The following is a 12,587-nucleotide window of genomic DNA, read 5'->3' on the forward strand; positions in this document are numbered from 1 at the left end:
CAGAGTGGCAAAAGAAGCAAGAATATCAAGGCCTGAGCCAAAATGAGCAGGAAGAAAAAACTGTAGGGGAAGAGCTTCCCAACAAGCAGAGGATGAACTAACAACGCTGCAGCTCCTGGCAGGGAGCTGCCAGACAGGGGTCACTGGCCAGGCTGGAATGGATTGCTATTGCCATGGTCCGCTCAACTGAATGGGGCCAGATCACTTCCAGCTCCGTCCTACCACCTGGCTTGGTTTCCTGTTTTAGTTTCCTTCTCATTCAGTTAGTCTCTGATCAGTTTTCATAAAAATCCTATTCATTCATTCTGCTGTTGAGAATGGTCTTTGCCCAAGCCTCCTGTCTTCCTGCAGCATCCGGCACTGCACAGTGCTCTGGATGGGGAGGCTCACGTTTTTGTACAACAGCACTTAGAGCTGGATCACAAGCTCCCAGCAAACTCTGAGCCAGGTAGCAAACAAACAAGCAGCCTAGCAGGCGGATGCTAGTCTTTTCCCATGCAAACTGCAGAGCTGCTCTTTGGACAGTTTGTAGAATTGGAGACTTTATTTGAAGCACATTGCTTAGTTACTCAGGCAATTGGTTTGCTTCTGGTATGAAAAAGCTGTCTCTAGACCAGAAAAAAATAATTTCATCCCTGAAAATTTTCACACACGAGGATGTATCTTAAAAGATGAAGTTGCATCACTAATAACTCACTCCCATGCAGAAGAAAAGGTCTGAATCAAGCCCTGTTAAATCAATTGAAAGATTCCTGCTGGTTTCAAGAGGAAGCACAGATCAGTCCTTTACAGCTGAGTAGATTAGTTCTCACTAATGAGTCTTGACAGTCCCCCAGGCTCTGTTGATTACTATATATAGCCAGCAGTGCTTACACAACATAGGTAGGACAAGCAGGCATGAAGCATATGCAGAAGACTAACACCAAGTAAGTCCCTAAGGTAGAAGCATAACAGCACAAGTCATTATCAGCATCAGGGAGAGGGGCTGTGCTTGTCAGCCAACGTACAGTGCTCAGAAAGCACCACCAGGCACAGAATTTACAGTGAGATTTTTCTGGAAACTATCACCATGCGGGTCTTGGTGCACAAGCTTATGAGTTTGACTTGGGCAGCTTCTTTTTTCTGACACTGGAAATAACTGGCGAAGGTGACCTGTGAGCACCTGGGGGTATAGACTGAGCTTGCAGATGTCTCCCCAGAATGTGAGTACTGGCACAAAACCAAAGTCCTGTCTGTTGTTGTAGTGAGCAGTACCTGTTACATGCATTTGCAGAATAGCTAAGGGAAGGAATTAAACACTTGGTTTTGAGTGCACAGTCAAGAGAACGTGCAGTCCCTTCCTTTCTACAGTGATTTTAACAACTGTTGGTTATCTAAGTACCTACAGGGTCTGAATTAAATGCTATCTCGGAAATTTTCTTCACAACATCTGGAATCTTTCTCTACTTTATTTCTAACTACTGGTTCAGTCATCTAAGAGTTTACAGGCTTTCATTTTCCTGGGTCTTTTACTGATGCTGTGATCAAATTCTGAAGTGCAAGCAATACAAGGAAAGATACAATCAAGCCAAGAAATCAGCCTCCATTGTACCAGTCTTCATTCATCTCCCTGAAAAATACTGAGTAGGAGAGTTTGGAGATGTACTTCTTTTAAGGTGACATATTAGTGAAGATCTTAAGTTCTCTGCTGATCACTGAACTGAATTATCACACTGACATTTTTCCACAGCATTTGAAAAAACACTCCTTTTCCATGAAACAGAAGTGCAAAGCCCTGCATGTGCAGCAATATCTCACCTAAATGCAAGAGATGCCATGTGTTTGTGCCTGTATATTTGTTCAATTTGTTAACGGAAGACCAGGGATGTAGCTCTGGCAGGATGACCGATTATCAACATCTGTACTTCCTAGACTCTGAAGAGCTGTTGGGTGGTCTGTAGAGCGATGTCTGATACATCTAAAGTGATCTGTAGAGCGACGTCTGATACATCTAAACCTCCCACTGAATGCTATGTGAGCGCTATTTCTGAAGAACCCCAGTCCCTCAAGTTCCCCTTGGTAGTTCTTCCTCAGCATGCCTGGCAGGTCACTCTAATCCACTGCAGACTGACTTCTGGAGGTTTGCACTGCCAGCACGGTGGCAGCTGAGGGAACCCAAAGCACACACAGACCCCAAACCTCACTCCAACCTGAGGAGTCGACTCCCAACTTGCTGTGCAAGTAAAACACCCCCTTTCAATATGGTGTATGTGCTTCAGTTTCCTTTAGTGCGGAGATGCAGAGGGATGCTGTATTTTGCAGTCATATAAGAATCTTAAAGGGCTCTTGGTGTAGTCATGCTGCCTTTCTCTAAAATCAATTGCTTTTATAATGGTACTTGTATCGGCATAAGAAGCCAAGCTCTATCCCAAGAGTTCTCAATTTGCCAGGCAAATATCAGAGTTTTAATGGAAAGTAGAATTTGCCTTGAGCTATTTACTGGCTACGTTAGTAATCAGAATTCAATATTTATGAAGATATATCAATACCCTTGAAATATCATGCTGACATTTTCTCTGGAAACACACTCTTTGCCACTCCAGGCAGCTATTTGAAAATCGATATGCCCCTGGAAGGCAAGTGGCTTTCTTAGTGCTCCACAGTTATCAAATTTTGCATAACATTGTACATTCACAGAACTAGACTATTTTCTTGGAAAAAAACTTTTAACTGAGACTGTTTCCTTTGCTTCTGACCCCGGACTCCTTCCAGCAGCAATGATATCATCTAGCAAAGTAAATTCTGGCAGAAGGCTCCAGCAGAGAAAAACTTGCCACATTTTCAGCACCAAATGTCCATGTGTTATCAGAGAAGGAGCACCAGTACTCAGGGGCAACTAGGCAGTTAGGGATTACAGGCTTAGGGATATCAGCCCAGGGCTGGTAGGGGAGAGGGGAGCAGCAGAGGCTCCGCACACAATGCTGCCCTCTCAGCTGTTGCCCCTGGAGCCCCTTGTCTTACAAGGCTTCTGTGCCAATTATTGCTACCTAAATACAAGGACTAACACTAACCAGAGCAATCCCAGGTGTTTCTCTTACAGGATCCAAAAGGCCTCCTGGCCAAACACTCCGGAACTTCTCCACAGAGCCCAGCTTCAAATTTAACTTGCTTTTCAGTAGTGCAAAGCTCACTGTCCCCTGCTTCCTCCTTACAGCACAGCCAAGGAAGGAAGGTGTGATACACAGCTGCTGTTTCGTATAAGGTTAATCTTTTCCCCAAATCTCTAATTATTTCATTTAATTTTGTATTGAGGAAAAAGGCAAATTGTGTCCTAAAATGATATATCAGAGCACTAGCTTGTGGAGTAGTTTGCCGAGATTTATTGGCATGGGGTTACAAGAGCCTGCTGGTAGCAACTCCTCTCTCTCTCTGTGTCCAGCTCAGCTCCAAATTCTAAATCAGCAGTCCAAGGAAACGTCACTGACTGGCACGTCACTGCAAACGGACTGGGCATATCTATGATCAGCTGCTGCAACGTCCTGTTTTCAGACTATTTTACAGCACAGAAGCCTGAATTAGCCTGAGCTCTTTCACACAGTTTTAATGGTACCTCTTCAGAGCACATTCTATGAGTCCTCTCAGAAAAGAAATGTCACCAACTCAGTGAAACATTACAAAGATGACTCCAAAGTGCACACATTCTGGAAGACTGCAATCCTTGTCAGACCTCACAGGGACATTCACAGCAAAAAAGCCAAGTATCTAAAGTACCTAAACTAGAGAGCCGATTACACCAGCCTCAAAACAACAGTGACATGGGCTGCTAAAATAACCAGTGTAGCACAGGGACCACACCAGCACCCCAAAGATTCAGCAGGAGCCTCCCTGCAGATTACAGTGGAAGGAGAAGCAAACTCTTATCTGTATGAACTTGCTTAACATTTTAAAATCAAGGAGCATTAACCAGTAGCTCATAAGTCCATAGTGACAGCCACTGAGGCACCCAATGTAAAATAAATCATTAAGTGGCAATAAATGTTGTCACTCCTTATCATTTATAAGCTATGTGCCTGATTTAATTATTTAATGAGAGTCCAACATTCATTCATTATCAAATTCTGACATTCCTTCCCTTCTTACTGGGTGAGGTGACAGCAAAATTTAAAATCAGAAGAAATCCAAATGACTCCATGAGCTCAGTAGGAACAAGAACACCAGACAGGGTCAAGCAACCAGGCCTAATACATTTGGCTTCCTTTAATATTCATGTCTTAAGGTAGCAAGGGTGTTACACAAAAATCAGCCAAATGAATGCTTAACTTCAGACAGCTATGAGTTAGAGAAGAAAGACTTCTTCTTCTTTGAGTACTTTCGGGATGTAAAATAATCACAAATTCCTTTTTTTTTAAAGTATCACTTCATCTCTTGAAAACAATCACATTTTAAAGGCTAGATGTCTGAATCTCTACACATAAGTAACTAGAGCCTAGGTGACTGCTTAGCACCTGTAAAAATGTTTCTCTTTAACAGGATGTCTGGAAAATGCTTATTTATGCTTCCATAAATATTTCATTTAATTAATTATTTTGTTTGATTTCTTGCACACCAAAAAATACAAATAGAAAAATAGTAATCAGTTATGAAGATTTTAGATGTCAAGAACTGTATTCTACATTTATAAAAATTTTTTCTAATAAGCAAACACTATCCTCCCTACCAGAGTTAGGAAACTTTGTGCTCCCCCGGCGCTTTTTTTTGCCTTTTTTTTTTTGAGGGCAACATCTCCATGCATTTCTCCATTTCTTTATACAAATACACTTCCTGTATAATATATTCTACTGTGCTGTGAATCAGCGCTAAACAGGCAATGAGGAACAAGACAGAATACTCAGGCACTGCCCCAAAGTTTATCTTGTCTAAGGGGCAGAGAGCAGATCACTCACCATCACACAACACGAGTCACACAACAAATTAGTCATCAGACCCACCACTACAGCTTAGGCTTTTCTGGTTGTTCTTGAGGTCACTCTGCTTCCGCGCCACAGATAAGAAGGGCAGCCTGGGTGGTATCATACAGGCAGTCAATCATCCTTCTTCCCAGAGGAATTCCTCTCTCCAGTATTAGCACAAATAATCACCAGTGTCCACAAAAAAACCCGAAACACTACTGTGAGAAATGACGCAGTCATTCCTTTCAGTCTGAAACATCCTGAAAGGACAGGGCTGACTAGAAAGATCAGTCAGCAAAGCTTGAAAACAGTGGAGATCTATTGAAAAGGAGGATAGGGAAGGTTTTGCCAAGACACGTATTATTCATGGATCCTGACCACATTGTGCTAATGCTTCCACCCCTGTTCTCCCCTAACTTAGAGTGAGATGGGAGGGCTGCAACCAGAACCAAAGCCCCTTACGGGAACTGTGTCTGAGGAAGCTGGGGGGGTGGTAAGTACATTTGCTTCATTGCATTTCTAGACCATTAACTTATTTGCTTGTAGCTCTCACTTTCAGACTCGCTGCACATAGCAATTTTGGCTTCCATACTTTCTCTTATCCTTTACTGGCTCATCAGAGACAGTCACAGAGTGAGAAACCTAAGTGGAAAGCATGTCTTCATAACGGACTGTGACACTGGACTTGGAAAGTCACTGGCTAAATGGCTTGACAAAAGGGGATTTTGTGTCATTGCTGCATGTGCCACAGAAAAAGGAGGCCAAGAGCTACGGTCGTGCTCCTCACCCTCCCTGAAGACAGTGAACCTGAACTTAGCTGACTCCAACAGCATTGCCAGGGCTGTGGTGTTTGTGACTGAAGAGACGGCTGGCAAGGGTAAGTGGCAAGGTAATTTCCCAGAAAAATGACTCAACATAACCAAATGTGGTCTAGTTAAAAGTTTTGGTGCCTCTCCACTCTCTGCAGAGGCATTTTTTGTCATATTGATAAAACACACTCACTCTTCAGTTCTGTCATTTCTCGGTTCAAAGAGATTCTCTCCAAGCAGCACTTTTGGGCTTTCCCTCACTTTCACCAACAGTGTTCCTAAAAATCTAGTCGTTCAGTCAATTAAAACCAGATCATTCCCAGGTGTGTTTTTCCGACTTTTTGGTGCAGCTGGAGAATCTCAGTGGGGGGAAGGTGCTAACTGGTACCAGAAAGAACTTTCTTGACAACAAAAACATCCCACCCCATTAAAAACAGTTGGTGCAGGGCTTCTTCAGCCCTCCTCTAGTAAGCAGAAGAGTATTTTTTATGACTGAATAAGTCTGATTTTTGCAATGCACTCAACAACAATTGCACTGTAACAGTTATACACTTCCCATTCCTGCCAGTTTTCGTAAGAGTTGTTACATAGGTAGCTCTCACTCCTGCTGTCACACACCTCTGAGCACTTCTCTAAAAGAGGAAGAGTTGGTCCCTGGATACTACAAGTTGAGTTAAAAAAGAAGACTTAATTTTTTTAGACTTAAGATTTTATAAAGGGTGATAAAAAAAGACTTGTGTGGTAAATTTTAGATGTCAAGAACTGTATTCTACATTTATAAAAATTTTTTCTAATAAGCAAACACTATCCTCCCTACCAGAGTTAGGAAACTTTGTGCTCCCCCGGCGCTTTTTTTTGCCTTTTTTTTTTTGAGGGCAACATCTCCATGCATTTCCCCATTTCTTTATACAAATACACTTCCTGTATAATATATTCTACTGTGCTGTGAATCAGCGCTAAACAGGCAATGAGGAACAAGACAGAATACTCAGGCACTGCCCCAAAGTTTATCTTGTCTAAGGGGCAGAGAGCAGATCACTCACCATCACACAACACGAGTCACACAACAAATTAGTCATCAGACCCACCACTACAGCTTAGGCTTTTCTGGTTGTTCTTGAGGTCACTCTGCTTCCGCGCCACAGATAAGAAGGGCAGCCTGGGTGGTATCATACAGGCAGTCAATCATCCTTCTTCCCAGAGGAATTCCTCTCTCCAGTATTAGCACAAATAATCACCAGTGTCCACAAAAAAACCCGAAACACTACTGTGAGAAATGACGCAGTCATTCCTTTCAGTCTGAAACATCCTGAAAGGACAGGGCTGACTAGAAAGATCAGTCAGCAAAGCTTGAAAACAGTGGAGATCTATTGAAAAGGAGGATAGGGAAGGTTTTGCCAAGACACGTATTATTCATGGATCCTGACCACATTGTGCTAATGCTTCCACCCCTGTTCTCCCCTAACTTAGAGTGAGATGGGAGGGCTGCAACCAGAACCAAAGCCCCTTACGGGAACTGTGTCTGAGGAAGCTGGGGGGGTGGTAAGTACATTTGCTTCATTGCATTTCTAGACCATTAACTTATTTGCTTGTAGCTCTCACTTTCAGACTCGCTGCACATAGCAATTTTGGCTTCCATACTTTCTCTTATCCTTTACTGGCTCATCAGAGACAGTCACAGAGTGAGAAACCTAAGTGGAAAGCATGTCTTCATAACGGACTGTGACACTGGACTTGGAAAGTCACTGGCTAAATGGCTTGACAAAAGGGGATTTTGTGTCATTGCTGCATGTGCCACAGAAAAAGGAGGCCAAGAGCTACGGTCGTGCTCCTCACCCTCCCTGAAGACAGTGAACCTGAACTTAGCTGACTCCAACAGCATTGCCAGGGCTGTGGTGTTTGTGACTGAAGAGACGGCTGGCAAGGGTAAGTGGCAAGGTAATTTCCCAGAAAAATGACTCAACATAACCAAATGTGGTCTAGTTAAAAGTTTTGGTGCCTCTCCACTCTCTGCAGAGGCATTTTTTGTCATATTGATAAAACACACTCACTCTTCAGTTCTGTCATTTCTCGGTTCAAAGAGATTCTCTCCAAGCAGCACTTTTGGGCTTTCCCTCACTTTCACCAACAGTGTTCCTAAAAATCTAGTCGTTCAGTCAATTAAAACCAGATCATTCCCAGGTGTGTTTTTCCGACTTTTTGGTGCAGCTGGAGAATCTCAGTGGGGGGAAGGTGCTAACTGGTACCAGAAAGAACTTTCTTGACAACAAAAACATCCCACCCCATTAAAAACAGTTGGTGCAGGGCTTCTTCAGCCCTCCTCTAGTAAGCAGAAGAGTATTTTTTATGACTGAATAAGTCTGATTTTTGCAATGCACTCAACAACAATTGCACTGTAACAGTTATACACTTCCCATTCCTGCCAGTTTTCGTAAGAGTTGTTACATAGGTAGCTCTCACTCCTGCTGTCACACACCTCTGAGCACTTCTCTAAAAGAGGAAGAGTTGGTCCCTGGATACTACAAGTTGAGTTAAAAAAGAAGACTTAATTTTTTTAGACTTAAGATTTTATAAAGGGTGATAAAAAAAGACTTGTGTGGTAAATATATTTAATCATGGCAATACGTGTGTTGTTCTCAGTACCAATAGCTCAGCCTAGATGTTGTTAAGGGCTGCCAAAGAGGATCTCAGCACCTCAACTATCAGCTGCAACACACAGTTATACCACATATTCAGTAGGCTTGTTAACTAATTAACTAGCTAAAACAGCAAAACACGTATCTTCTACCAGTAGGACTTTCTCCTCAAAGCTTGTAACTCCTCAAAGCTTGTAAAACACTATTGGCGTCATCATGAGGGTTCCAGACCATTCAATACAGTAAATGAGGACAAAGACAACATAATTATTAGCACTTACCTCCTCTGGCAGGCGCTGACTTCCAGCTTGTGGAAAGCCACAGGTTCTCGGTTGGGGTAACCACTGCTAATGCTGTCACCTCAGTCTGAGAAATTCTTTATGAAGTGCTGGACTTTCAGCCTCTCCCTCCAGGCGCAGGCTGTCCTTGGCAAACTCTTGGAAGTGTCACTATTTATCTAAAGTTCCTCAAGTAATTTATAAGGTAGTAAAGCAGTATTATCAATACACAGGGTTAAGCTAATATTTTCAGAAGCATTGACTAATTCTACATGTCTGGTTCAGACCTTTAGACCCCAACCTAGAAAAATCAGTCTCTCCACTTTTATGTAGACTATTTGATTTTCACAAGAATGTGAGTGCATATTAGTAACCCACATACTTGAGCAGATCTGGAAAATAAATACTAATATGGTGGCCTGTATCTCCAACCAAAATAGTTTTCTTTACCCATGCTCTTTTAGGGTCATTGCCTAAGGTCTTCAGCACATTTTGCCAGGTGTATAGAGTAGATCTTATAAGCCAACCCCAGACAACTGTATTCATCTCACTGAAGTTCTTGCAGACTCTGTGCTTGCTTCCCAATGCTACATATGAAACTCTAGGGTAAGATACTGCCGCATGCTGAAATAAATGGTTTTGTAATCCTCTTAGGGCTTTTTGGCTTGGTGAGCAATGCTGAAGGAACAGCACCTGTAGCACCCACAGACTGGCTGAGGATTGAAGACTTCCACTCAGTGCTGGATGTTAGTCTGCTGGGATTGATTGAAATCACACTCAAGCTTCTGCCACTTCTGAAAAAAGCTGAGGGAAGAGTAGTCAATCTAATTAATGCCAAAGGTCTCATGGCTTTTGTAGGGGGTGGCTACAGCCTGTCCAAATGGGGCATGGAAGCTTTCTCTGACACCTTACGGTGAGTAGGTAGAAATACACGCGTGAATCCAAGAACAGATTCCAGATGTGCTGAGGAAGGGTGGCTGAATGTTTGCCCCTCTCATTTTCTCTCTGGAAATCTTGCCTAAAGGGGGAAAGGAAAATAAAAAGATGTTGGTCACTTGTCTGGAATTTCAATCTTGAGTATTATGAACAGACCCACCAGGCAACTGCACTGGGAAGAATTTTCATACCCTGGACAAATGGCTAGCATGCAGCTTTTGGGCATGTGAATCCACCGCATACATGAAATTAAATCAACAGCACAGCCTGGTCAGACAGCCAGAGTTTCCCAGGCAAGCTGTACTTAGTTGTACTTGCCCATTTACAACCCATTTTATTCTGCTCTAATGCTCTACAACAATCTAAGCTGACTGATTCCAGGCAGGAACCACCTTACAAAAGGTACTCATAACTTCAGAAAATTATTAAGCTGAGCACCCTTCACTGAAGCCAGTTGTGTTGTACTGCCTTGAGAAAGCTAAGGCCTAGCCCAGCCAGTCAAGTTTTCACAAGGACTAAGAAATTGGTTACAAACCATTATGAATACTTATTTTAAGAGGACATATGCCCCAAGGAAATATAGTACGAACCAATGGCTAACGTAGTCATGGTCTGTTCCTTTCACACTTTGAAACATAGCTGCCTGGGTCTCTTGAGCTGCCCAGCAAGACAAAGAGGCCATTTTCATCCCAAAGGAATTGCATTGCAACTCAAAATTACATAGAGGGAACCACGCTACCAGGAAACACACTAACCTTTCTTGCGCTAACGTCTAATCGCTTAACCATAGCCATTTAATTGTACAATGGAGAATAAAGTTCTAATCCAACTGAAAATTTTTGCTTGCTTTTACTTCTTCCCAGGCCCTTCAATAATCTGTTCCTGCCGGAAACTGAAATGATGCAACAGTATTGGAAATAGTCAAAAGTTTTAGTTTGACATTATGTGGCTAAGAAGTAGCTGGCTGCTGCATCCTTTGTGTCAGTCCAACATAAACCTCACGGAAAGCTGTGAATCCACATGACACTGTTTTTTTTTCCTGAGAGTTAATTTCCTGCTACTCGTTTACAGGAGAGGTACACTGCTATGAAGCTAACTTCAACATCTCAAAATTATTCTGACATTTTAAGATAAGAATCAAAGTCTCAAATATTATTTTTTGTGACAGACTTTCAACTTACTTGTTTAATGGTTATGCCATTATTGGGTGGTCAGGGATGGTTATTGGTTTTTTTTCTTCTAGGATGGAGATGCAGCATTTTGGAGTTAAAGTAAGCATTGTTGAGCATGGTTTCCTTAAGGCAGGAGTCGTTAATTCAGATGTCCTCGAGAGAGACCTCTTAAGACTTTGGAACAGACTGACTCCTGAGATCAGGGACTCTTATGGAGAAAAATACTTTGTTGAATGTAAGTAGAAAAAGAACTGTATGAAAGCTAGAGGGTGGGGGTGAGGGTGTATTATCAATGTATATAAATACCTGAAGTGAGTCTGTAAAGACAACAGAGCCAAGCTCTCTTCAGTGGTGCCCTGGGACAGGACCCGAGGCAATGGGTACACGCTGAAACACGGATGTGCCTGCTGAACGTGTAAAAAACCACATTTTTACAGCAACAGCAACTGAGGACAGGCACAGGTTGCCCAGGGAGGCTGTGGAGTCTCTATCCTTGGATATATCAAAAAACTGTCTGGACAAGGTCCTGGGCAACCTGGTCTAGGTGACCCAAATTGAGCAGGGGAGGTTGGACCACAGGACAGTTCCAATCTCAACCAGTCTATGATTCTGTGAATGTTTGCTGGACTTCTTTAACATTCATTACAAACCCATTGCTGACTGTTCTGGACTATGTGCTCCCACAGCTCCCACAGAGACTGTTGCATATAAATGCTTTCAGGTTTCTTTTCTCTTTTTGCAGATATAAAAGCTCAAAGATCATCAGTGAAAAGACTGTGTGACTCTGATATTTCTAAGGTCATAAAATGCATGGAACATGCCCTGATAGCAATGTACCCCAGGACACGATACAGAGCTGGGTGGGATGCAAAGTTCTTTTGGCTGTTTCTCTCCTATGCCCCAAGCTGTTTATCTGACATGCTGCTGTGTATGATGTTTCCAGCTCCAGCAGCTAGTGGGGGATCAGTTCCTGGAGCTCTAATTAACATTTAGTATTAAACTAGCTCTGAAAAAATAAATACTAATCCTGTCAAAACCACATGTCATCTTCTTTACTAGTTACTAGACTGAATAAATTCCTTTCAGAAGACACCTCTGCAACCCCCAACCCCTCCTTACCTGGAATTTCTGAGTTTGCAGTTAGGCTTGTAAATCCAGCATGTTTTTGAAGATAATTTTTTATGCTCAGAAATGATACCTCTATAGGATATGTATTCATAAAATATGCGGATACAAAGGTGGTTAATACTACTCACCCAATTAAAAAAATTAAATAAGAAAAATAAAATCAACAAAAGAATAAGTTTTTCAAGTAGACTTCATCAACATATAAGCTGTTACTGAACTTGAAATAAAACAATTATAGCTCCCTACAACTACCTGAAAGAAGGTTGTAGCAAGGTGGGCGCCAGTCCCTTCTCCCAAGTAACAAGCGATAGGACAAGAGGAAATGGCCTTAAGTTGTACCCGGGGAGGTTTAGATTGAACACTAGGAAAAATTTCGCCACTGAAAGGGTTGTCAAGCACTGGAACAGGCTGCCCAGGGAAGTGGTGGAATCACCACCCCTGGAAGTATTTAGAAAACAAGTAGACATGGTGCTTCGGGACATGGTTTGGTGGTGGCTTTGGCAGTGTTAGGTTGATGGTTGAACCCGGTGATCTTAAAGGTCCCTTCCAACCTAGACAATTCTATGATTCTGGATCTTATACATGTACCTTACAGAATGTATTTAGTCAAATTTAGTCATCTTTTTCATGAGGGGTCTCTTATGGTCATATTGAGGAGTTGCCAAACTTCACAAGCTTCTGAACACAAGACATGAAATCA

General features: G+C 42.4%; 1 protein-coding gene across 1 annotated transcript; it reads left to right on the forward strand.

Moving 5' to 3' along the window:
- Window positions 1–1,944: 1,944 nt before the first annotated feature.
- On the forward strand, window positions 1,945–11,752 carry LOC106895050 (retinol dehydrogenase 7-like). The gene is made up of 7 exons (XM_014954134.1): window positions 1,945–2,058; window positions 5,350–5,421; window positions 5,475–5,805; window positions 7,346–7,663; window positions 9,306–9,564; window positions 10,831–10,994; window positions 11,502–11,752. Exons 1-7 carry the CDS (start codon window positions 1,945–1,947, stop codon window positions 11,750–11,752), a joined length of 1,509 nt encoding a protein of 502 aa, XP_014809620.1.
- Window positions 11,753–12,587: the final 835 nt, after the last annotated feature.

Source organism: Calidris pugnax, unplaced genomic scaffold (assembly GCF_001431845.1).
Source record: "Calidris pugnax isolate Ruff unplaced genomic scaffold, ASM143184v1 scaffold103, whole genome shotgun sequence".
Lineage (NCBI taxonomy): Eukaryota > Metazoa > Chordata > Aves > Charadriiformes > Scolopacidae > Calidris > Calidris pugnax.

What these genes read in the sequence shown, in the direction of transcription:
- LOC106895050 (XM_014954134.1), top strand. Translation starts at nt 1,945, where the DNA reads ATGTCTGATACATCTAAAGTGATCTGTAGAGCGACGTCTGATACATCT. An exon ending in CTGAGGAAGCTGGGGGGGTG is followed by an intron (nt 5,422 to 5,474) that starts GTAAGTACATTT and finishes ATTTGCTTGTAG; the next exon opens with CTCTCACTTTCAGACTCGCT. An exon ending in TGAAGAGACGGCTGGCAAGG is followed by an intron (nt 7,664 to 9,305) that starts GTAAGTGGCAAG and finishes TAATCCTCTTAG; the next exon opens with GGCTTTTTGGCTTGGTGAGC.